We start from the raw sequence: 23,934 nt of genomic DNA on the forward strand, positions 1-23,934 counted from the left end.
TGCTTTGATTGCAGTCTTCTTAAAAGCTCCCACATCATCCACTGGGGAGATTCTAAGAGGTGGAGAGACCAGAGACCCGACAAACAGGCGAAATCTGTATCAGAAGAAGATGAAGAACTTCTTCTTGGGGGGCTTATGGATATGTGTCCGGATAGTCTTGGAAAAATTTGTGAAGAATAACACTTCAGGCGATATAGAGGGGGAAAAAAGTAATTCCTATAACAAAGATTTACAGGAATGTAAAGAAGACATTAAATGATGTTGAGTGAAGCCAAAACACCCACAAACAAATCACAGATTTCCAGCCAAAAAACATGTAAAAAGGTAACAGTGTCCAGGGATTCTTCTCTGCAAAGCCTGAAAAACGAACTCCCTCGTATGTACTGCATAATGGGAAGGCTCTATGGCTCAGGAATTCTTAAATGTGCAACGTCTTAATCTGGGCAGGCTTGTGGCTGCATGTTTACTAATTTTGGGTTTTAAAAAAGTTAGTAGTTCAGTAGTGTTTTCACCCAAAGATAAAATAAAAGGGAGAGGTAGGACAAGCTTTTGTCTCATACAGGGATTCTCTTTATCCTGGTATTCTTTTTCTAACAGTAATCAGGGATCAAGATTATGTGATAATCTTATGGATATCAATGAGAATCCCATGGAAGAGAACCTTAGAGTTCTGCGTGCCAATGTATGATTTTAAAAATGTACAGGGAATGGCATGGTTATCCCGGCCAGTTACAATGTAGAAGGATGGGCTGGTTGAGTTTAGCATATAAAAACAGCGGAAAGCAAGATAGCTAAGGATAGCCTTTGATTCCATTTTCACAAAGAAGTGTTTGCAAATGTAAAGTGAGACAAGATGAAGGTTAGATGTGTGTTTCTGATGTGCAGACTGATGTCAGGGTATTAACTTCCTTGGGTGGCTAGAAAGGCGATGTTTATGGGGGAGTGCCCTTTAAACGTCGAACCACCTTAATCAACATGTTATTTTGGGTTACTTACCTATATTCTTTTCTAGCCACTGATGCCCTTCTATCATCTGATCAATGATGGCGAAATAATGTGTATTGGCTTCATCAGGCATTACCCATCCACCAGTTGCCATCTCAAGCTGGCCATTCGCCACTAACCTTCAAATTAAGAAATAATTAATTAAATATTACCATTGAAATGATCAAATAAATAGCAAAAATGTGAAATTAAAGTACAATATTTATGTTGAAACAGATATAGAAATGCTACGCCATCATTACTGAACACTGTTCGGACAACTAGAGATGTAAAACACCTCTTCACTCTGCTACAATAAGTACTTGAAACCAAACTGCCAATGTCTGATACTTCTGTTCACTCCATTACATATGGCAATAAACAATGTTTTAGCTTAATGAATCCTGGCTATAAAGTAATGTGCGAGGGAGAAAGAAAAAACAAACGGTGTACCCCCATCATTACAACAAGAGTCATTACCACGCAGACACAATAATTCAATGGGAGGCAGTACAACACAGGTAAGCTTTCCTACATTAACAGTTTTCCTACATTAAGCATCACTTACCATGGGACATTATAAAGCAGGAAAGTACTGGTAGGCAGGGATATGTATATATGTGTCAAGCAATCAATCTGAGAACCAATTTAGGATGCATCATATGTGCACACGGTAGTGTCAGTATGTGGTATTCAGTTGATTTTAAACATGCTTATAGGGTTATTTGTTTATGCCCATAAACATGTGACACTTTATGAACCAAGGCAACGCATCTGGGTAAACAGGATGCTCTTTGATGATGTGAAAGTGAGTTCTCAAAATAAAGGTGGTTCAGAGGAGTAGGTCCACTCGGGCTCAACTGTGATTTGCAAGACAATAGGCTGAATGTGTCCCAAAGTGAAAATTGCATTATAAATAACGCTATGAAAATTATTTTGGCATCAGTTTCATTGTGTTGCAGAATATAAGATATCAAGATGACAATAAATTCAACATTTAAAAAAATGGTTGACGCCTGAAATTCCAAAGTGAATTAGGAATCACCATGACAACTGCTCAGATATAAGACTGATTTCTGGAGTCTTTCTTAGGTATCCATGGATCAGTCACTATTTAAATGTTTTCCAACATTAGGGGTAACCTTCTACCCCTGACCACTGGCACTGCGAGTTGCTTTTTGCAGCATATTTTCATTACTGTCTTCATTACTGAATCACTTTCTTAACCATCTTTTGTTCACTCCATTTTATCATCACTCTTATATTCAAAAACATTCCACTCCGCATGAAAGAAAGTCCGATGTTTGTGACTGCGTAGCTTAGCAAAAAAAAAAAGAAATTAAAAAAAAGCAGCAGGCACCTTCACCATTCAGTTAGCCCATCACCCAAGAAGACAAGTTCCTACTCAACATGCGCAGGTCCATGTATTGGAATGCATGATGGGTACTGAGGCATGGGTGGGGCCCCGGAAGATGAGCTGTTGCAAATAACTTTGACAGTCGGTGTCCAGATCTCAAGTCTGTGTTATTTAGGACAAAGTAAATGGAAATCCATTCCGATTGCAACATTATGCACATTCCGGTGCTGCATAGTAAGTGACATATCAGTCAAAAGGAAGAGTTTGTGGAAAATGTGAGAATGTGTGCGGTGTGGCCGGCTGCGCACTCTGCAGTGACTGCACTGGCCGAATGAACCACAGCCACACACACGAGTCTCACAGGGGCACTTCACCCCATTACCATCTGCATTATTGATGCCATGGATTGCAGCACCATGTGAAAGGGAAGACTATGGGTACCCTGCTGTAATATCATAAATAATTCCCTGCATGAGGGCAGTCCTTGTTGGAGTGGACCAAGAGTGGGGCACATTCATTAGTCATGGAATATTCATCAAAGCTGAATGTGAATGCAGGAGAAAAACGTTATGTTTCATTTATTTCATTCATTACTTCACAAAGGCCATGGGGATCTTTGCACAGAGCCCGTCTGGCCCCACTTGTAAGAAGATGAAGTGCTCCTGATAAGAGTCACAGAGAGGGAACGTGTTTTGCTGGATGAATGATCGGGTCATTGGGGCGCTGGGGTGTAATGGCTCATGCCTGGCAGATAGAACGGATGGGCTCTGTTTCTTCCACATGTATCATTGATTCAAGGCTCAATACAAGTTGGTATTGTGCACAGATATAATGCACGGAGTTGTGCATTATCAGCCTCAAACTTCACGATGACTGAATGAATGAATGACTGGATTCTTGTATTGCGCAAACTATGCCCAGTGGGCGTCAAGGCGCCTAAAACAAATACAGAAGCTTACATCCTACTAAGTCCTATTCTATCATAAGTAGGCCTTCTTAAAGAAGTAGGTTTTTAGAGCCTTTTTAAAAGACTCGATGGAGGGGAGAATTTTTATTTCCGTGGGGATGGAGTTCCACAGCCGCGGAGCAACCACGGAGAAGGCTCTGGCTCCCCATCTGGCAAGTTTAACACGGGGGACCACCAGTTGACAGAGTCCCGCAGAGCGAAGGCTTCTTGTGGGGACGTAACGAAGAAGGGAACCAATAGCACTGGCAGGACCATCCATCAATGCTCTGTGAGTCAGGCAGAGAATTTTGAAGGCGATTCTGTGCTGCACCGGAAGCCAATGAAGCTCCTTCCTGGCTAAAGTGGCAGAAGAGGCTTTAGGGAGATCCAGAACAAAACGCGCTGCAGCGTTCTGAAGAATCTGCAGACGGTGTATCAGACCCTTGTTGGTTTCCATGTACAGGGAGTTGCAATAATCCAGCCTCGAACCTACCAGGGCGACTGCAACCTGTTTACGCGCCTGGGGGGAGAGGTACCCACGGATTTTATTGAGTACCCGGATCACACCACAGCAAGTGGCCACGGTCCTGTTGACTTGCAGGGACATAGAGAGCGAGGTATCAAATATCACCCCAAGATTTCTGGCAGATAGGGAGGGAGTGGGGCAGATGCCAAGAGAAGAAGGCCACCACTCACTCGACCATAGATTTGGGTTCTTCCCAAAGATCAACACCTCAGTTTTTTCGCCATTTAGTTTAAGGGAGTTTATAGTCATCCAGTCTGCCACACACTGCATGCATACCCTGGACTCAGTTAATGTGCTGACTAGCGGGCACCCCTCTCGCCCACCCTTCGTACACAGGAACACCAACCCAGTGCAGGTGAGTAAACATGGATCCAGCATGCAAATATCGATGTCAAGTCACCCATAACAAAAAGGGGTCTACCATGCAAGGCATGATTGTGGGGCACTCTATCACTAACACGTGAACGCAATATCCTGTTTTCATTGAAAGAAATCTAGAGCAACTGGACCACATTGCATGTCAAGACAACTTTTAGACTGACAATCAAGTGCTGAGCAGATAAACTCCAACTTGAGTAGCAGACCTCTTGCAATGACCTGCGGTGATGGTTGGCAGTGGTGTGTGCCATTTTTGTTCACTGGGTATCATTTGAAGGAGGAGCTACGTTCCATTTTGCTCGCTTGGCCTTGACCACTAAGATGAGGCAATTCTAAAGTGGTCTATACCAATATTTCAGATGGCGTCTAACAATGGCCATGACGTCAACTGACCTAAGCCCTGCCGCTGGAGCACCCTCCTGGTGCAGTAGCACATGCTCACTGGCCATACCTATTGTTGGTCATCTGTACCAACCCCCACTCCCACCGAACCATATCTCATCTCCTCATGACCTCTTGGTAGAGGCAACCACCACAAAAGGTACAGTTTGGGGCAATCCTCAACCAAAAGGTGCCATTTTTTATTGACTGCCTGAATAGATTTCAGTGAGGGTTCTATACAGAAGTTGAACACAGTAGAGTGGCATGGAGTGCAGTGGTGCTGAGTAGATTAGAGTGGCGGAGAGTGCAGTCTTGCAAAGCAGAAATTCTTAGAAAGCAGTGGTGTAGAGTGCACTGCCGCAGACTGCAGTGGTGGAGAGTAGAGTGTTGCAGAGTAGATTGTTGAGAGAGCAGTGGCATACATGGCAGTGGTGCAAAGCAGAATACAGTGGAGTAGAGTGCAGTGACAAGCACAATGTATAGCAGTGGCATAGACTAGAGTGTTGCAGAGTAGAGTGTAGTGGTGCACAGTATCTGGCAAAGAGTGCACTGGTTTTGAGTAAAGTGTTGTAGAGTACATTGGTTAGAGTGCAGTGGTCTAGAGTAGATTGGCATAAAGCACAGTGTCATACAGTGCCACAGTATAGAGTGGAGTGGTATAGAGTGCAGCGGCATAGAGTAGATTGTTTCAGAGCAGAGTGGAGTGGTGCAGGGTAGAGTGGAGTGGCAAAGGGGAATGGCAAAGAGTAGTGGTGCATAGTGTAGTGAACTAAACTGGAGTGGTGTAGAGAGTAGTGGCGTAGAGTGCAGTGGTGCACAGTAGATTAGAATGGCATAAAGTGGCGTAGAGTAGGGTGGTGCACAGTACAGTGGCAAATATTGTAGTGTTGCAGAGTAGAGTGTCAGAGTGCAATGGCACAGAGTAGATTGGTGCAGAGAAAAGAGGCATAAAGTGGAGTGGCGCAGAGTGGAGTGGTGCAGAGTGAAGTGGTGCAGAGCGGAGAGGAGCAGAGCGGAGAGGCGCAGAGTGGAGTGGGGTGGCTTAGACTTGAGTGCTGTAGAGTGCAGTGGCATGGAGTACAGTGGTGTGTAGTAGATTAGAGTGGTGCAGTGATATCGAGTGCAGTGGGAGAGTGCAGTGGCGGAGAGTGATGTATTGCAGAGCAGAGTATCGTAGAGTGCAGTGGTGAAGAGGGCAGTGGCTGAGAGCATAGAGTGCAGTGGCGTAGAGTGCAATGGCACAGAGTAGAGTGCTATAGAGTGCAGTGGTACAGAGTGCAGTGGTACAGAGTAGATTAGAGAGGCATAGAGTGCAGTGGTGTAGAGTGGAGTGGCTTAGAGTAGAGTGCCATAGAGTGCAGGGGTACAGAGTAGATTAGAGAGGCATAGAGTGGATTGGCATAGAGTGGAGTGGCTCAGAATGGAATGGTGCAAGGTAAAGTTCAGTGGCGCAGAGTGGAATGATGCAGAGTAGAGTGGTGTAGAGTGTAGTTACGTAGAGAGCATTGGCAAAGCGAGGCGAACAGAAGATTGGTGCAGAGTAAACTGCAGTGGCATAGAGTACAGTGGCTTAGAGTACAGTGGCAGAAGGTGCAAAATAGGCTGTCGTAGAGAGTAGTGGTGTATAGCAGAGTAGTGAGGAGTGCAGTGGAGTAGATTGGTTCAGAGTAAAGAGCAGTGGCGTAGAATACAGTGGTGCAGAGCAGAACAAAGTGCCATAGAGTGTAGTGACACAGAGTACAATAGTGTAGAGTGCAGTGGCATAAATTGTTGTAGAGTATAGTGGTGTAGAGTGCAGTGGTGCAGAGCTGTGCTTCATTTGCAAAAAATAAGTGCCAGGGGCCGTCGTCAAGAGGCCACTACATATTGCTCCATCTAGTGACTCTGCCAGCACTGCCAATGGCAGACTCAACAGAACTATTAACCATCACACTACTACAAGTGTGACTATTCAGACTATTTCAGGCCCCTAAGGCTGTTAGAATGGCTTGGGCCGAAGGTATTAATCATTTTTAATATGATTATTTGAATAATAAACTGTTGTGCTCGTCTCTAAATTAGACTGACAGTGCCACCATGCTGCAGACTGTCATAAGTGCCGGTGTTGACAAAAGTGCTGGTGACAAGCACTGGAAACCACCGGCTCACATTAAGCAGTGGTGCAGAGTATTTTGGGGCAGAGTGCATTGTTTTTTAGTAAAGTGGTGTAGAGTGCACTGGCATACAGTGCTTTGGCATAGAGTGTGGTGGTTGCAGTCAATGATGGACACCTTATACCAAGGTCATAATTATGCCAAAGACTGGTACTATTATGCCAGAGATAACCACCACTAAGTCTGGGAGTGCTGCCAATATACCATGGGAGGAGGCCCTACTGCCAATAATGGCCACATTTTATTAAGCAAGTAGCTATGTGTGCTTGTGCTTTGTATATTGAACATGGCTCCAACTACAGCTGAAACTGACCAATGTAGATTTAATGTAGTAATTCATTCATCCAGCCACTCCACAATATGCCATGGGTGGCCAGTGGATTCCAAGAACATTATAATGACATGGCTGATTTCCATTACCAACATGCAATAATACTAACCACGCCCTTATTTACAGCCCTTCCTTTGCAGCGAATCAGATCCTAAAGAAAGGTACGTTTAGGATACGTGTACAAAGATACTATTTGAATGTCTATACATTGCGTGTTTGTGGCACATATGGTTTGGATGTTGCTTGCAGAGTTCTTCAGGGGGAAGGCTTTTTGGGTAAAATAGACTGATGAGTACTTTGTTTCAATCACTGTACAACAGTTAAGGTACCATGACCTCCGCAGAGCAGCAGAGAGGAATGACAACCCCCGTAAGGATTGAGGAACGCTGGTAACAACTGCACCCATATGCGTTTTCACTATTTGTATGCTCTTCCAGGTGACCATACCTTCCTGGGAGTAAACCACCTAGTTATTCCTGCCGAAAGGTGTACACATAGCCATTAACCTACAGTTACAAACACTTTGCAGAGTAGGTTTAAGTTGCATAAGAAAGGGGTAGTCCTGAAGAAAGACAGCAGATTGACGCAGGAACCACTGAACCATGTTGATTATTATGAACTAGCTGAGAGGATAGATAGTAACACATATCCGGTTCTGTAGACACAATCGCAATGGACCGCACACCGCTAGCCCCTCCTCCGGATCGCCCCTAGGGACTCTGATACATAGGGTTCTTGAGTGGCTCAACAAGTACCTACTTGCACCCACTGGGATGAACCACTCAAGAACTCCATCTACCAGAGTCCCGAGGGGCGATCCGGAGGAGGGGCTAGCAGTGTGCGGTCCATTGCGAATGTTTCTACAAATTGGCTCCCTTGAGCTTTGAGCTGACGAGCTCCTGGACGACACACCTGCGTGCCGGTTCGGGCATCGAGGCCTTTGACGGTTGCTTGGCGGCCTTCTCTTCCACCCCTAACTATTTTCTCTACTGATGAGGGAAGTTATCCCGAAACCCGAGCCATGTCTCGGGCTATATCCAAAAACCCGGGACATGTATCGGGTCTGGAGATCATCAGTTCAACAAGTACCTACTTGCACCCACTGGGATGAACCACTCAAGAACTCCATCTACCAGAGTCCCGAGGGGCGATCCGGAGGAAGGGCTAGCGGTAGGCGGTCCATTGCGATTGTTTCTACAAATTGGGTCTCTTAAGCTTTAGCTGACGAGCTCCTAGACGACGCACCTGCGTGCCGGTTCGGGCATCGAGGCCTTTGACGGTTGCTTGGCGGCCTTCTCTTCCACCCATAACTATTTTCTCTACTGATGAGGGAAGTTATCCCGAAACCCGAGCCATGTCTCGGGCGATATCTAAAAACCCGGGACATGTATCGGGTCTAGAGATCATCAGTTCGACAAGTACCTACTTGCACCCACTGGGGTGTACCACTCAGGAACTCCATGTACCAGAGTCCCGAAGGGCGATCCGGAGGAGGGGCTAGCGGTGTGCGGTCAATTGCGATTGTTTCTACAAATTGGCTCCCTTGAGCTTTGAGCTGACAAGCTCCTAGACGACACACCTGCGTGCCGGTTCGGGCATCGAGGCCTTTGACGGTTGCTTGGCGGCCTTCTCTTCCACCCCTAACTATTTTCTCTACTGATGAGGGAAGATATCCAAAAACCCGGGACATGTATCGGGTCTAGAGATCATTAGTTCAACCAGTACCTACTTGCACCCACTGGGGTGAACCACTCAAGAACTCCATGTACCAGAGCCCCCAGGGGCGATCCGGAGGAGGGGCTAGCGGTGTGCGGTCCATTGCGATTGTTTCTACATATCCTGTTCTGATCTTGTGGGAAGTGGAAGTAAGAATACATTTGAGATCTAAACGTATAATTTGAGATCTAGGATGGATAATTTTAGTCCCTATACTGCGGAGGAAGAGACGATCATGTACCCTAGTGCAGACGATGTGAATTTCCCGTCTTCCATACAGAGACAGATAATCCTTCAATTGGTCACACTAGAAGTTTTTTTTTTTTAAATAACCTTCGGACGCACAGAGCTTCTCCCACGCTTTGAGATTCTATATATGTTTTTAACTAGGTGGTAGTCATCATGCACAACACAATAATGCCATTCTGTGAAACTGAAAGCAAACAGCATTACGGGCCTACTGCATTTAGTTTGAGCAGTGTTGGAGGGCATAGGTCAGCTCCCCCAAGCACCGATATTGGGGAAGAAGTACCATTTGAAAGGGCACTATGTCCCCATTCTAACAGTATGTCCTTCTAGCGGATTTGCACAGGAGGATGATATTCAAGCAGGGACACACTGGACACCTGGGGTTAGGGTGTGTGTGAGACTTGGAGGAGCACCATGGGTAAGTGTCAGGGCCGGACTAAGAACCAAAACCGGCCCGGCAAAGTGCTCGGCCCTGTAACAAAAACGGCCCCCAGGGGCCCAAAACCAGCCCCTACCCTTGCGGCGCACCGGGGGACTGCCCGGTGCTCGCAACGGCCAGTCCGGGCCTGGTAAGTGTTCCTCCCCGCAAAAAGAATTGAGTTTCTACTCTCCCACCCTCGGGAGGGTGGTTGAGGATTTAATCCCGAACTGTCACACCAGAACAGGGAACATTTTGGGTTTAAAAAGATTAGGGTAGATGGCCCATGTTGTCAACGGCCCATGTCCCCACTGTAACCAGCCCAACAGTCTCTACCCCCCACTGGTGAGCCGACTTGAGGGGTTATCACCAATCTGCCCTCCCTGTGGGAGAGGGGAAGGGGATAAAGCCCAACAGGTTCTTTTTTTTAATATGCAAAGGAATGGATGGGATTGGTCAAACCAAACAAACCTCGGTATTGAGCCCCTAAACGGCCAACAGTCCTTCTGTCCCAATGGGTGACAGGGCAGAAAGCCCATAGACCCAAGGAATATTAAAAAAAAAATATATATATATATATATATATATATATATATATATATATATATATATTCACTGAAAAAAACATAGGTTTCACACTCGTTACAGCTAGGAATTAGCATTTAAAAAACCTTTAAAATTCAATGAAAAAAACATAGGTTTCACACCAGTTATAGTTAGCTGAACAGTTTACTCATACAAAACCATTGAAATTTCCACGTTATAGTTAGTTGGACTCACTATAACACGCGCGCCCGCAATCCACTGCTGATGATGTCACATATTACATCATTCATGACATGGTCAGTGACATCACTGATGACCTCACTGATGACATCTCAAATGACATCACTGATTACATCATCAAGTGAATGTGTGTTCCTGTAAAGTTAAAATGTGTCTAACATATTGAAGAATGAGTGTATGTAGGAGTGTCTGGATGAAGGATTTAGTAGGTGCGTGACTGACTGTATGAGTGAGTGATTAAATGTGTCTTACTGAATGCATTGGTTAGTGACTAAACTGTCTGAATGTGTGCATCAGTATGTCTGTTGTTGTGTAAGCTGCTGCATGTGTTGATCAGTAGCTATATGAGCAGCTATATGGGTTATTGATTGGTTGTCTAAGTATTTGAATGTGAGGGTGAGTGTGTGGGTGGCTGTGAGGTGTGTGACTCTGTGCATAGATGCGTGACAAGTTGATTCACTAGGTATATGGGTTCAAGAGTGCATATAGAAACAGCTTTATGGGCGGTTGACTGTGTGCATGGGTGTGTTGCTGAGTGAATGGATATCTCAGTGCTACATGTCCATGTAAGTACATATATAAAACACAGTGCATGTGAGAGTTGGCATATATAAATGACTAAACATCAGAGCCTGTGATTGCGTAAGTGACTGTATGGATCAATGTGTACTTGTATTAGTGATTGTAAAAGAGAGTAAGTATGTGTTAGTATATGTTTGAATAAGTAAGGTTTAGTGTGTATAAGTTTGTAGTTGAGGAAATGGGAGTGTGATTGATTCTTTGCATAACTGACTAGGTGTTTGAGTAATTTTGTGGATGAGTGTCAGCATGTAAGTGTCTGTATAGGTGTATGAGTGGATATGATAGTGTTGTATTGATGAGTGTCTGTATGTATGAGTGATTGTTTGGGTGAATGAGTGGATGTGTGTGTAGACCTAGGAATCAGTGAGTGCGTATGTAGTTACTGGTATTGATGTGTCAATGATTACAGGAATAGTAGTGATGTCATTTGAGATGTCATCAGTGATGTCACTGACCATGTCATGAATGATGTAATATGTGACATCATCAGCAATGGATTGCGGGCGCGCGAGTTAGAGTGAGTCCAACTTACTATAGCGTGGCTAACTATAACTGGTGTGAAACCTATAGTTTTTTCAGTGAATTTCAAAGGTTTTTTTAAATGCTAATTCCTAGCTATAACGAGTGTGAAACCTATGTTTTTTTCAGTGAATTTCAAAGGTTTTTTTAAATGCTAATTCCTAGCTATAACGAGTGTGAAGCCTATGGTTTTTTCAGTGAATTTCAAAGGTTTTTTAATAGTCAGACTGTTCAGGTTGATTCTTTCATGTCGAGCATTGGAGAACCATCGCTGCCGTTCCCAGCCCTAAATTTGTTCTTTTTTTTGCTCCTGTTGAGCAGTTTCCCATTCCCTGTTTTTGTTTTTGTTCTAAAAAAAGGAAAAAATAAGAAAAAAAAGTTCTTTTCAGAACTACCTCCAATTCTCATTAAAGAGCTATGTTCTTAAAAAAATTAAAAAGAGTAAGTGAAGTGGAGTGCATTGATAAAGGAGAGGAAAATGAGTAAGAAAGCACAGAAAGGGACGAGAGGAGAAGGGGAGTGAAGTAGGAGGACTGAAAGAAGGTGAGTGTGGGAAGCAGAGTGAGGAGAAGGAGAGTGAACACGGGGAATGTGGATATGCGAAGAAAATGTAGTAAAGGAACGGGGGTGTGGAAGGGTAAGAAAATAGCAGTGATGTTTTGGAAAGAGTGGAGATACAGACTGGATAAAGACAAGTAAGTGTGAGACCAGATAAGTAAGGGAGTGAAGAAACAGAGAAAATGAAAGAAAAAATAAGAGTAGAAGACTGAAGGCCTCATTTTTGCACCTGCCTCACAGCAGGCGTAACACTGACGCAGGTCCTTTAACATGGCCTGGCCCGATGTGAAAGGATGCATTGCTGGAGTTGTGTCACTTTTGTAACACACTCCAGCAATGCATCACTTTTGCGCTTACAGATACGTCTGAAATACTGACGTATCTGTAAGTACTGGCGACATAATGCGTCATAAATTAAATATGACGCATGAGTAGAAGACTGAAGGCCTCATTTATGAGGCCATGCGTCACTTATACGCCACCAGTACGTCACTGTTTGTGACGCACCTGTGCTGTAAAAAAATGCTCCTTGTTCAGTCATATTTACAAAGTGACGCATCTAGGTAGATGCGTCACTTTGTAAACCCCTGCGCCACATTATACCTACGTCAGGTGTAAGGTATGCAAAAGGGGCGTATTGACGCAAGAAAGGGTCATAGAGGTGACGAAGTGAAATCTATGAGATTTCACTGCGTCACTTTTAGGACGCCGTTGTGTCAAAATCGGATGTATGACGTTATATCGCAAACTTTTACAACGCACACCGTTACAACGCAATTTTTACAACGCAGATTCATTTACAATGAATGCCTTTACAACGCATGACATTACATAGCAGATGCTATTACAACGCATGCCATTACAACGTAAGTATATTATTATTTTTTTAAATGTAATTAATTAAAATTTAATTAATTTAATAAAGTAAATTATTTTAAAATAATTAATTTGTACATATACATATATATATATATATATATATATATATATATATATATATATATTTAAAAAAATTGTTTAGGTATTTAAAAATAAAAATCTAACTCCAAGGGAGTGTAATAGTAGGGTAAGTGCTGGATAGTGTAGGGTAAAAAATTACTTTAAGTTTATTTTTAAAAGAACTATTATTAATAAAGAACTATTATTTATAAATAATAACATTATTAAAATTAATTTTTTTTAATTAATTTAAATTATTTATTTAAAAACTGAACCCTAAAAATACCTGTTCCCCAAAACCCTAAAAATACGCCTGTACCCCAAATCCAAACCCAACCCTGAACCCTAATACCCCTGTACCCCAAAACCCAAACCCAGCCCTGAACCCTAAAAATACCCCTGTACCCCAAAACCCAAACCCAGCCTGAACACTAAAAATACCCCTGTACCCCAAAACCCAAACCCAACCCTGAACCCTAAAAATACCCCTGTACCCCAAAACCCAAACCCAGCCCTGCACCCTTAAAATACCCCTGTACCCCAAATCCCAAACCCAGCCCTGAACCCTAAAAATACCCCTGTACCCCAAAACCCAAACCCAACCCTGAACCCTAAAAATACCCCTGTACCCCAAAACCCAAACCCAACCCCAACCCTGAACCCTAAAAATACCCCTGTACCCCAAAACCCAAACCCAGCCCTGAACCCTAAAAATACCCCTGTACCCCAAAACCCAAACCCAGCCCGGAACCCTAAAAATATCCCTGTTCCCCAAAACCCAAACCCAGCCCTGAACCCTAAAAATACCCCTGTACCCCAAAACCCAAACCCAGCCCTGAACCCTAAAAATACCCCTGTACCCCAAAACCCAAACCTGAACCCTAAAAATGCCCCTGTACCCCAAAACCCAAACCTAGCCTTGAACCCTAAAAACACGCCAGTACCCCATAGCCCAAACTATATATATATAAAATTACTTTAATTATTTATTTAAATTATTTTTAATATTTTTGTAATAAAACAAAGGTTAAATAAAATGATATACTTACCTATACTTACGTTGTAATGGCATGCGCTGTAATAGCATCTGATATGTAATGTCATGCGTTGTAAAGGCATTCGCTGTAAAGGATCCTGCGTTGTAATGGTGTGCATTGAAACAGTATGCGTTGTAAAAGTTGCGTTGTAACGGTTGCTCACCGTCAAAATCTTGCACCTGTCTCACAGCAGGCGTAAGACTGATGCAGGCCCTTTCACATGGGACTTGCCCCATGCGAAAGGATGCATTGCTGGAGTTGTGTCACTTTTGTGACACACTCCAGCAATGCATCACTTTTGCGCTTACAGATACGTCTGAAATACTGACGTATCTGTAAGTACTTGCGACATAATGCGTCATATATTAAATAGGACGCATGAGTAGAAGACTGAAAGCCTTATTTATGAGGCCATACGTCACATTCACGCCACCGGTGCGTCACTTTTTGTGACGCACCGGTGTTGTAAAAAATGCACCTTATTGAATCATATTTACAAAGTGACGCATCTAGGTAGATGCGTCACTTTCTAAATCCCTGCGCCACATTATACCTACGTCAGGTGTAATGTATACAAAAGGGGTGTATTGACGCAAGAAAGGGTCGTAGAGGTGACGCAGTGAAATCTGAGAGATATCACTACGTCACTTTTATGACGCTGTTGCGTCCAAATCTTGCGCCTGCTTAACAGCAGCCGTAAGACTGACGCAGGCCCTTACACATAGGACTGGCCCCATGTGAAAGGATGCATTCCTGGAGTTGCATCATTTTTGTGACACACTCCAGCAATGCATCACTTTCCTCTAAACACTCAACATTATTTTTTTACACTGTTTTTCCCCGTGGTGCTCTCCGGGTGCGCGTACCGGAGAGCGTACTGGGAGCGCCGCCAGCACTTACCCCGCGAATAAAAAAAAAAACATTTTTAGCCCTTCAAGGTCCTTCTAGGCGCCCCTCAGAAAACCTAGGGGGTCAGGGGGTGTCTACTCTGCCCCCTTTTAATTATATCCCCCTTTCTTTTTTCACCTCTTGTGTCTCGATTCTACCGAGACACAAGATGGCGGACTCTCCGGACTGTTTAGAATGTTGACAGACACACGACAGCCAATCAGCTTTCCGCTCGCGCACTCCCGTAGCGCGCCGGGTGCACTCCCCGGTACGCGCACCGGTGAGCGCCCGCAGCTCGCCTATAGATATATATGTGTTTTAGAAGTTCATTTTCGTAAAAACCACTGAAGCAATTTTCACCAAACATAGCAAAGGCACATCTGCTAAACCAGTCCCTACAATTTTGCCAAGTTTGGCGTAATTCCGTTCAGCGGTTCGGGCTGTAGACTTGTCAGACCGTCCTATGGAAATTAACATGGAGAAAACATGTTTTGGGACCCTCCTTTTTTCTCAGCCCCCACTTCACGAATCCCCCCCGAAACTTTCAGGGAAGGAGCAGAGCGGCCCCATCCATCCGTACAGTCATCCATCCACTCTTTAACCATCCATCTATTCACTCATCCATCCAGCCATTCGTTCATTCATTCACTTACTCATCCATCCACCCAGTCACTTATCCTTCCACCCATTCACCCTTTCAGTCATTCATCCTCCCTTTCTCTCTCCATCCCCCTTTCACTTATCCATCCATCCATCCATCATCCACCCATCCATCCATCCATCCATCCATCTACTCATCAATCTACTCATCCATTCATTTATTCCATCCATTGATCCTATTACTCATGAATGAATGAATAGAGGTCTTGTAATGCATTGACTTAGCCCAAAGGGCATCAAGGCGCAGGAGACAGACAGATAGAGTCTCAGAAACAGACAAACAGTCTCAGAAAAGCAGAAAAACATCAAATCAGTAGGCCTGGGAAAAGAGCCAGGTCTTTCAAAGTTAGTGGAAAATCCCCCGTGAGGGTTGCCTGGATAGTTCAGGGGGGAGAGAATTCCAAAGTTTGGGGGCCAAGGTGGAAAAGGCTCTCCCCCCCACTTCGCTCTTTTAAATCTGGTGACAGAGAGCAGATTTCTAGACGCCGAGCGGAGAGTTCTACTAGGAATGTAGGGGCTAATAAGGGACCTAATACCTTCAGAACCTGATCCAAAAACTGCCCTATGGGCCATGCAGATAAGCTTGAAAGAGATCCTGGCCTGTATTGGTAGCCAGTGGAGATCTTTCCTGGCCTGAGTTGCAGATGCAAGCCTAGGAAGGTTCAAGACCATCCTGGCTGCGGCGTTTTGGACCATCTGGAGGCGATGGAGAGACTTCTTATTAATGCCGCCATAGAGCGCATTACAGTAGTCAAGCCTGGAGGAGACTAGGGCAACTGTTGACTGTTTGCGGGCATCAGGCGACAGATATGGGGCAATCTTTTTCAGCGTCCGGATGATGGCACAGCAGGTGGACACTGTTCTGTTGACCTGGAGGTCAAAAGAGAGTGCCGGATCTATACACCCAAATTCCTTGCCGAGTGGGTCGGTGGGGACAATCCCCCAAGGAGGAGGGCCACCAATCCCCAGACCACATATCTTGACTTTCTCCAAAAATCAAGACCTCTGTCTTTTCTCCATTTAGTTTTAGATAGTTCCGTACCATCCATTGCATGACTGCCTCCATGCAAGCTCGGAACTTGAGGGCAGAATCTTTTGTTGACTGAGTAGTGGAGACAATAATCTGGGTATCGTCGGCGTATGACAATACCTGGTAGCCAAAAGATCGTACCACTTTGGCAAGTGGGGTTACATAGATGTTAAATAAAATCGGGCTCAGGGCAGAGCTCTGCGGAACCCCACATTGCACAGACTGAGAGGGGGACATAAAGTTACCCAACTTTACTTTCTGCTTGCTCTGATGGAGGAAGGAGGATAGAAGATTAAGGGCACTGCCTCCCACCCCTATCCCCTTCAGCCTGTCAACCAGGATTGAAGGGGACAGGGTATCGAAGGCTGCCGTAAGATAGAGCAGCACCAACAGCGTGGTCTGTCCTCTGTCGACCTCAGATCGGATGTTATTGACCACAACTGTGAGGGCAGACTCGGTACTGTGGGCAGCACAAAACCCATGTTGGGAGATATCCAACAGGTTCGCACTCTCCAAGTAGGAGGTCAGATGGCGATTAAGATGGGCCTCAAGTATCTTGGCCGGGGCTGGAAGCAATAATGTGGGCCGGACGTTTTTCCAGACTTCAGGATAGAAAGAGGCCTTTTTCATGAAGAGGCTTGACCACTGCAGTTTTCCAAGATACGGGGAAAATCCCCTCGGAGATAGCATATTCATGACCTCTAGAAGAGGAGGAAGGACAGCCTCTCTACAAACCTTCAAAATTTTTAGAGGACAAGGGTCCAGGGGCGAGCATGACTTAGTGGCATCTAGAAGGCGATTTAGTTCTTCCAGGTTCAAAGAAGGAAAGCTTGTAAAACCGGGACTGGAACCAAATTTGGAAGCCTCATCTTCGGCGGGAGAAGGGGAGGAAGGCAAGGATGCGCAATTAGTGTCAGTTCCAAATTAAGGATTGTAAGGGAGTTGTAGATATCCGCAATTTTAGAGTGAAAAAAGCTTGCGATGTTATCGCAGAGCTCCTGTGTCTCAACAACAGAGTTAGCAGCTTCCGGTGTCGACAGAGTGTCGATATTTTTAAAGAGCTCTCTCGATGATTTTAGCAAGGCAGTGATGTTGCTAAAATAGTTCTTTTTTTCGTATTCCCTCAGTGCCAATTTGTGTTGAGTTTTCCCAGGGGAGTCGGGACGTGCATACCAGGATCTTTCTTTTTGTCTGCACTTCTGCCGCAAAACCCTTAGACGGTCCGAGTACCAAGGCGACGAGGGACTCTTCCTGGCTGAGTAATGTTTTATAGGTGGCGCTAGGGTGTCCATCGCGTTAGATAAGGCGTTGGACAAACCAATTGCAGCGTCATTGGGGTCTAACAAGGAGAGGGAGCTGACGGCCGTCATAAATGGGGCGAGGGAAATGTTAGAGACCTCTGTTAATGTTAATCAGCATTTATTGAGCGTTCGTACGCCCGGAGGCTTCATGGCGCTGTAGGAAGGAACAAGGCGCGACAGTCAATTAGTGGAGATGAAGCAGCTCAGTGATGTGCCTGAGAGAAGAGCCAGGTCTTCAGGGAATGTCTAAAGCTGAGGATATTATCACTCAGTTTTAGGTGAAGGGGAAGAGAGTTCCAGAAGGCAGCTGCAAGGTGGTCAAAGCAGCTGCCTCCGAGACGCTTCCTCTTAAACGGAGGAACAGTCAGAAGGGATTTGTGGGTGGACCGGAGGTTGCGGGAAGGGCTGTATCTTTTAAATAAGTCTCTAATGAATAGGGGGCCAATATCATGTAAAGACTTGAATAGGATGCACCCGGCTTTGAAGGCCACGCGTTGCTCAACCGGCAGCCAGTGTAGCTGTTTCAGGCCAAGTCTGACTGATTGCCTCCTAGGGATGTTCAAAAGAAGTCTGGCTGCCTGGTTCTGAACCAGCTGGAGGCGTTTAAGCTCTCCAGTTTGGAGCCCAAGGTAGAGACTGTTGGAAAAGTCCAATCTGGACAGGACCAGGGAGATGACTATCTGAGTGAGGGCAGCTAAGGAGAAGAAACAGGCAATTTTTTAAATTTTCTTCAACTGAAAAAAGCTGGAAGACACAACAGCTCCAACCTGTTTTTTTAGGGAGAGATCCTCGCTGATAAAGATGCCTAGGCTCTTGACCGAGGATGACTTAGATGGGGGAGCGCCCATGCAGGAGGGCCAGAAGCTGGGATTCCAACTGAGTGTACTCTGTCCAGGCAAGACCAGTTCGGTCTTGCCTGGGTTAAGTTTTAAATGATTGCAGCTCATCCAACTCAGAATGTGGGACATGGTCCTCTCTATTCTTTCTTCTGGTTTCCCATACATTCTTATTCACTTGATTGGGGGCAGAGGAAGTAATGTTGAGATGGAGAGGTACTGCACGATGGTCCGACCAGGATAGAGGAATCAAAGTTCCCGTCACCAGTCTGGTGTCATTCGAGAAAATGCCATAGAGCGTGTGCCCAGCAAGATGTGTAGGGCCTTCAACCAATTGGCTCAGCCCACAGGCAGCCAAGCCCTCCACCAAAGACATTGTGTCTCTGCCATCTACCACCTCCCGATGGAAGTTAAAATCGCCAAGAAAGGTTAGGTTCGGCCTATTAATGAAGGGCTCTAACAATTTAAGTATTTCATGTGAGAAAGTGGCCCTGGGGCCAGGGGGCCTATAGCAAAGAATGCCTGAAAAGGAGGCTGTGGGGACAAGCTGTATGGAAAAATATAATGAATCAAAATTATCTTGGGGGGACGAGAGGGGGTCAGTGCGACATATAAAGCAGTCTCTACATAAGATTCCCAGCCCTCCACCCCTGTGCCCGATTCGGTCCATTCTAATCAGGTCATAACCATCCGGAATGGCATCAACCAATTCTGGACCAGAGGAATCCGAACTCCAAGTCTCAGTTATGAAGACCCAGGGGGGCTTCCTCTGTGATACAAAATCGTTGAATGCTACATTGTTTTTGACCAGTGACCTGGCATTAATAAGAAAGCCTGCCTCCTTGACAGGGTTATCTGAGACCTTAGCTACCTCCAGACTAGCCCGGTACTTTCTAGGATGTCGCGTGCGAGCTGGTCTGGGTGCATTACAACCACAGTTGTTGAATGATATATCATCAGGAGTAAGAGTATGATGGCATGGCCTAGGAGGAGGTCTAAGAGCTAGCAAGAAGGAGAGTGTAAAGAACTCACGCTCAGCAGAAAGAGGGCAGCGAGGCCCCACCAGCCTGGCCTGTGGCGCGTTCTCAGCGGACGGGCGCAGACGGGCTGGACTCAGGCGCGACTCCGGCGCAGATACGGCGCATCCGCTGATCACGTGCGCTACGCGGAGACATGCCCGTCCCCTTTTATACTGTAAACTAGACTGCGCAATGCGCTTCCTCCCACCCAAGATGGCCGCTACGAAAATTAGCCCGCCCGGGACCGAAGGACTCAGCGCCTGACTCGGCTGAGACTGGCCCAGAGTGCGGGGAAATGCGGGGGAATGGGATTACAATTAAAAATGCTTATTATTCAAGCGAAAGTGCAAGGTGAGTAAAAACACAACACAGCAACCTCCCGGCTTCCGCCTCAGGAGGGAAATACACTCATCCATCCATCCGTTCCTCATCCATCCACCCTTTCACTTCTTCACTCATCTATTCATCCTTTTGTCCATCTACCCCTTTCACTCATCCATCCATACATTCACCATTTCACTTATCAACTCAATCCATCCATCCATCCTTTCACTCATCTATCCACCCATTGACTCGCCCATCATCTAAGCTTTCACTCATCCATCCATCCTTTCATACACCCATCCACCCTTTTACCCATCCATCTACCCATACATCCACCCATTTACCTTTTCCCTCATCCATACTTCCACTCATCCATCCATCCTTTCTTTTACCTATCCATTCACCCTTTCATTCATCCATTCAGTCATCCATTCAGCCATTCACACATTCCTTCACTTATTTACTCACCCACCTTTTCACATTATGAGCTGAGCCTTTGTCTACAGAGTTGCAGACAGAAGAGGCCCATGAAGAACTTCACCCTCGCTGTAGTTCCTAAAGCAAGAGGTGGGGGAAAGTGCACTATGCCCCTGCACATAGGCAGTCTGAAAACGTAGAAGTCATGAGTCACACATGATGCACAGTGCCAGGATGCGAGGTGACTGTGACATGGTGTTGTTTTCCAGGGCTTGAAGTGGTGTAAAAAAAACTGGGGGGTCTCTTCAAAGGGGTTGTTCGATGTAATTAAGGGCGTAGTTTAAAACACCCAGGCTAAAAATCAGCGCTAGCGTAGTGTTCCGCCCGACTGGTATTATGTTGTTTCTGTCATTGCATCCAGATATATAATACAGCAAGTATCATTACACCAACACAAACCAGGACTATTGGCTTTGTCAATGGTTGTTAGTTGCTTAAAATAAAAAAAAAGCAGCAACCATGGCTTTGTTGGATATATTTTGAAAATACTTCAGTTAAAAAATGATGAGACAGTGAAAGAACGATAACCCGTTCTTTTTAACTTATTATACAGGCTTCTTTATATAAACTGTTTTCTTAGGTTGCTAAAGTTGTAGCATTAGCGTTTTGCCTTTTATTTTACAGAACGCCCTGCTGTACACCGAGTCATGAGGAGGCCGCCACATGATTTACCAGCCCAGACTGCCCCATTGACATTCTGTATGTGGCAATCATCAGCCCCATACAGAATGACAATGGGCGGGGAGGGGCTGCTCTTTTGCTCAAGGAGGTGCGCGAGGCGCCCCATCAGGAAGGTGAGGCCTCTCACAGGGGAGCAGTGCTGCTCCCTGTGATGGCCAAAATTACGGACAAAAGGAGTCCGTAAAAGGTTTCCTCACGGACAATGGACGTGAGGTCCAAATTACGGACTGTCCGTGAAATTTACGGACGGTTGGTCACCCTAGTTGGCAGCCATCTTGGGACCAATATACATGATAGCACCTCATTAAAAAGCATTGCAGTTAATAGAAGGTTTTAGGACTTTAGTTACATTATAAATCATTTGTTGATGGTACCATACTCATTTTAGGAATTGTGGTGTGTTCTAAGGTGATTTTACCATGTGAAAAAGCCTTCTGCTGGGATATCATGAATCATGTTTGAAAGAAAACTATTATCTCCTGGATTTCCCACAGTGGTTTGGAAGGGGATCTAGAAGCTAAACTGAAAGCATATTTTCTGTAAATTCACATTATCTTTCTCAGTCATGTGAGAATGAAGTCTGACATTCTCATTAAAAATGTACATCCAACAAGGACAGAGACTGTCAGTTGATTCCTTTGTGTTCTCCTGCAGCTTCCCAGAGTGTTCTAAAGAACAACTAGAGCGCTAACATTCCTACTTATTACAAAGGAATGGCACACCTGAAGCCATCTTGATTGGAATAAAGTGGTAACTCTTAAAAACATTTAATTTAAAAAGGAACAAAATGAAGGGGTATATTTTGCCATAGAAAGTATGATTAGTGCTGCAGAAAGAAAAATTAGGGCACATTGAGTGACTTCTCAAATCCTCTACTATTTCATAAAAAAATTCTGACATGCAGTCTCCCAAGATGGCCACCAGAGACAAAAGAGCCCAAATGTAGCCCAAAGATCACCCAGATGTAGCCCACTTATAGCCCAATGACAGAATGTCCCAGAGTATTCTAAAGAACAACTAGAGCGCTAACAGTCTTACTTAGGACAAAGGTATGGCACACCAGAAGCCATCTTGATTGGAATGAAGTGGTAAGCCTGAAAACATTTAATTTGAAACAGAATAAAATGAGGGGGTTCATTTTGCCATAGAAAGTATGATTAGTGCTTCAGAAAGAAACATTAGGGCACATTTTGAGTGACTTCTCAAATCCTCTTCTATTTCATAAAAAAATTCTGACATGCAGACTGAAACACGCACTTTCAATACCAGCAGCAGACTTCCCTGGTGAGAAGTAGCTTTACTACAGTGATCTTATAAGCAACTAGCGTGCTAACATTCTGAATTTATGGCAAATGTGTGTCACATCTGAATGCCTTCTTGATGGAATCAAAGTAGAAAATTGAAAGTATTTACTACTGAGGAGACTATAGTAAATGAGGAAATTAGGAAGCTTCATAACAAATAAGTCTCCCAAGATGGCCACCAGAGACGAAAGAGCCCTTAATGTAGCACAAATATCCCCCAGATGTAGCCCAAGTATAGCCCAATGACAGAATGTCCCAGAGTGTTCTAAAGAACAACTAGAGCGCTCACAGTCTTACTTATGACAAAAGTATGGCACACCTGAAGTCATCTTGATTGGAATAAAGTGGTAACACTTAAAACATTTAATTTGCAAAGGAAAAAAATGAGGGGGTTCATTTTGCCATAGAAATTATGATTAGTGTTGAAGAAAGAAAAATTAGGGCACATTTTGACTTCTCAAATCTTCTTTTATTTCATTAAAGAAAATCTGACATGCAGACTGAAATATGCACTTTGAATACCAGCAGCAGACTTCCCTGGTGAGCAGTAGCTTTACAACAGAGATCTAATGAGCAACTAGGGTACTAACATTCAGAATTTATGGCAAATGTGTGATACATCTGAATGCCTTCTTGATGGAACCAAAGTAAACAAGCATTGAAAATGCAATAGATCTCGCCCTCGTTTAAGTTAAAGCTATTCTGTTTGTAATGAGGTGGCTTTTTAGCTTTGCTTTTATTAGTGTTTTTCAAACTTTCAGGTAAATACCATGCATATGTATGCATATATGTATATGTATGCATGCATTTATATAGATATGCAGATTATATATGTATGTATATATGTATATATATATACACACATACCTATATATAAATGCATATGCATACATATATGTGTGTGTGTAGAGAGAGTTAGAGGTGTAAAGGTAGAGAGGTAGAGGTAGAGAGAGAGAGAAGTAGAGAGGTAGAGAGTAGAGAGTGAGTAATAGAGAGTAGAGAGTGAGTAGTAGAGAGTAGTAGAGAGCAGTAGAGAGAGTAGTAGAGAGCAGTAGAGAGAGTAGCAGAGAGTGAGTAGTAGAGTAGCAGAGAGTGAGTAGTAGAGTAGCAGAGAGTGAGTAGTAGAGTAGCAGAGTGAGTAGTAGAGAGTAGTAGAGAGTGAGTAGAAGAGAGAGAGAATAGTAGAGTAGTAGAGAGTGAGTAGTAGAGTGAGTAGTAGAGAGTGAGTAGTAGAGAGTGAGTAGTAGAGTGAGAAGCAGAGTAAGTAGTAGAGAGTAGAGAGTGAGTAGTAGAGAGTAGTAGATAGTGAGTAGTAGCGAGTGAGTAGTAGAGAGAGAGTAGTACAGTAGTAGAGAATGAGTAGTAGAGAGTAGTGGATAATATTCCAAAGTTTGGCACAGCACCACTTGCACAACAAGTCCAATCAAATCATATCACTTAGACTCCTTATTGAAGCGCTGAATCTTGGTGTATATTCAAATGCCTTTATTTTCCTTAAGTTTATGTACCACAGCCAGCCGACGCGTTTCGTTCTGTACAACCGAACTTCTTCAG

At 44.5% G+C, this 23,934-nt stretch overlaps 1 protein-coding gene across 3 annotated transcripts in view; it reads right to left on the bottom strand.

The window, feature by feature from the left end:
• The window catches only part of MAN2A2 (mannosidase alpha class 2A member 2), a 668,437-nt gene that overhangs the window by 494,913 nt on the left and 149,590 nt on the right, over positions 1–23,934 (bottom strand). For all 3 annotated transcript variants that reach the window (XM_086958183.1, XM_086958182.1, XM_086958181.1), the window contains one exon: positions 997–1,124. In XM_086958183.1, the coding sequence (XP_086814309.1) occupies positions 997–1,124 (128 nt within the window). The remainder of the gene's footprint in view (positions 1–996; positions 1,125–23,934) is intronic.

This window comes from Lissotriton vulgaris, chromosome 2_1, assembly GCF_964263255.1.
Source record: "Lissotriton vulgaris chromosome 2_1, aLisVul1.2, whole genome shotgun sequence".
Classification (NCBI taxonomy): Eukaryota; Metazoa; Chordata; class Amphibia; order Caudata; family Salamandridae; genus Lissotriton; species Lissotriton vulgaris.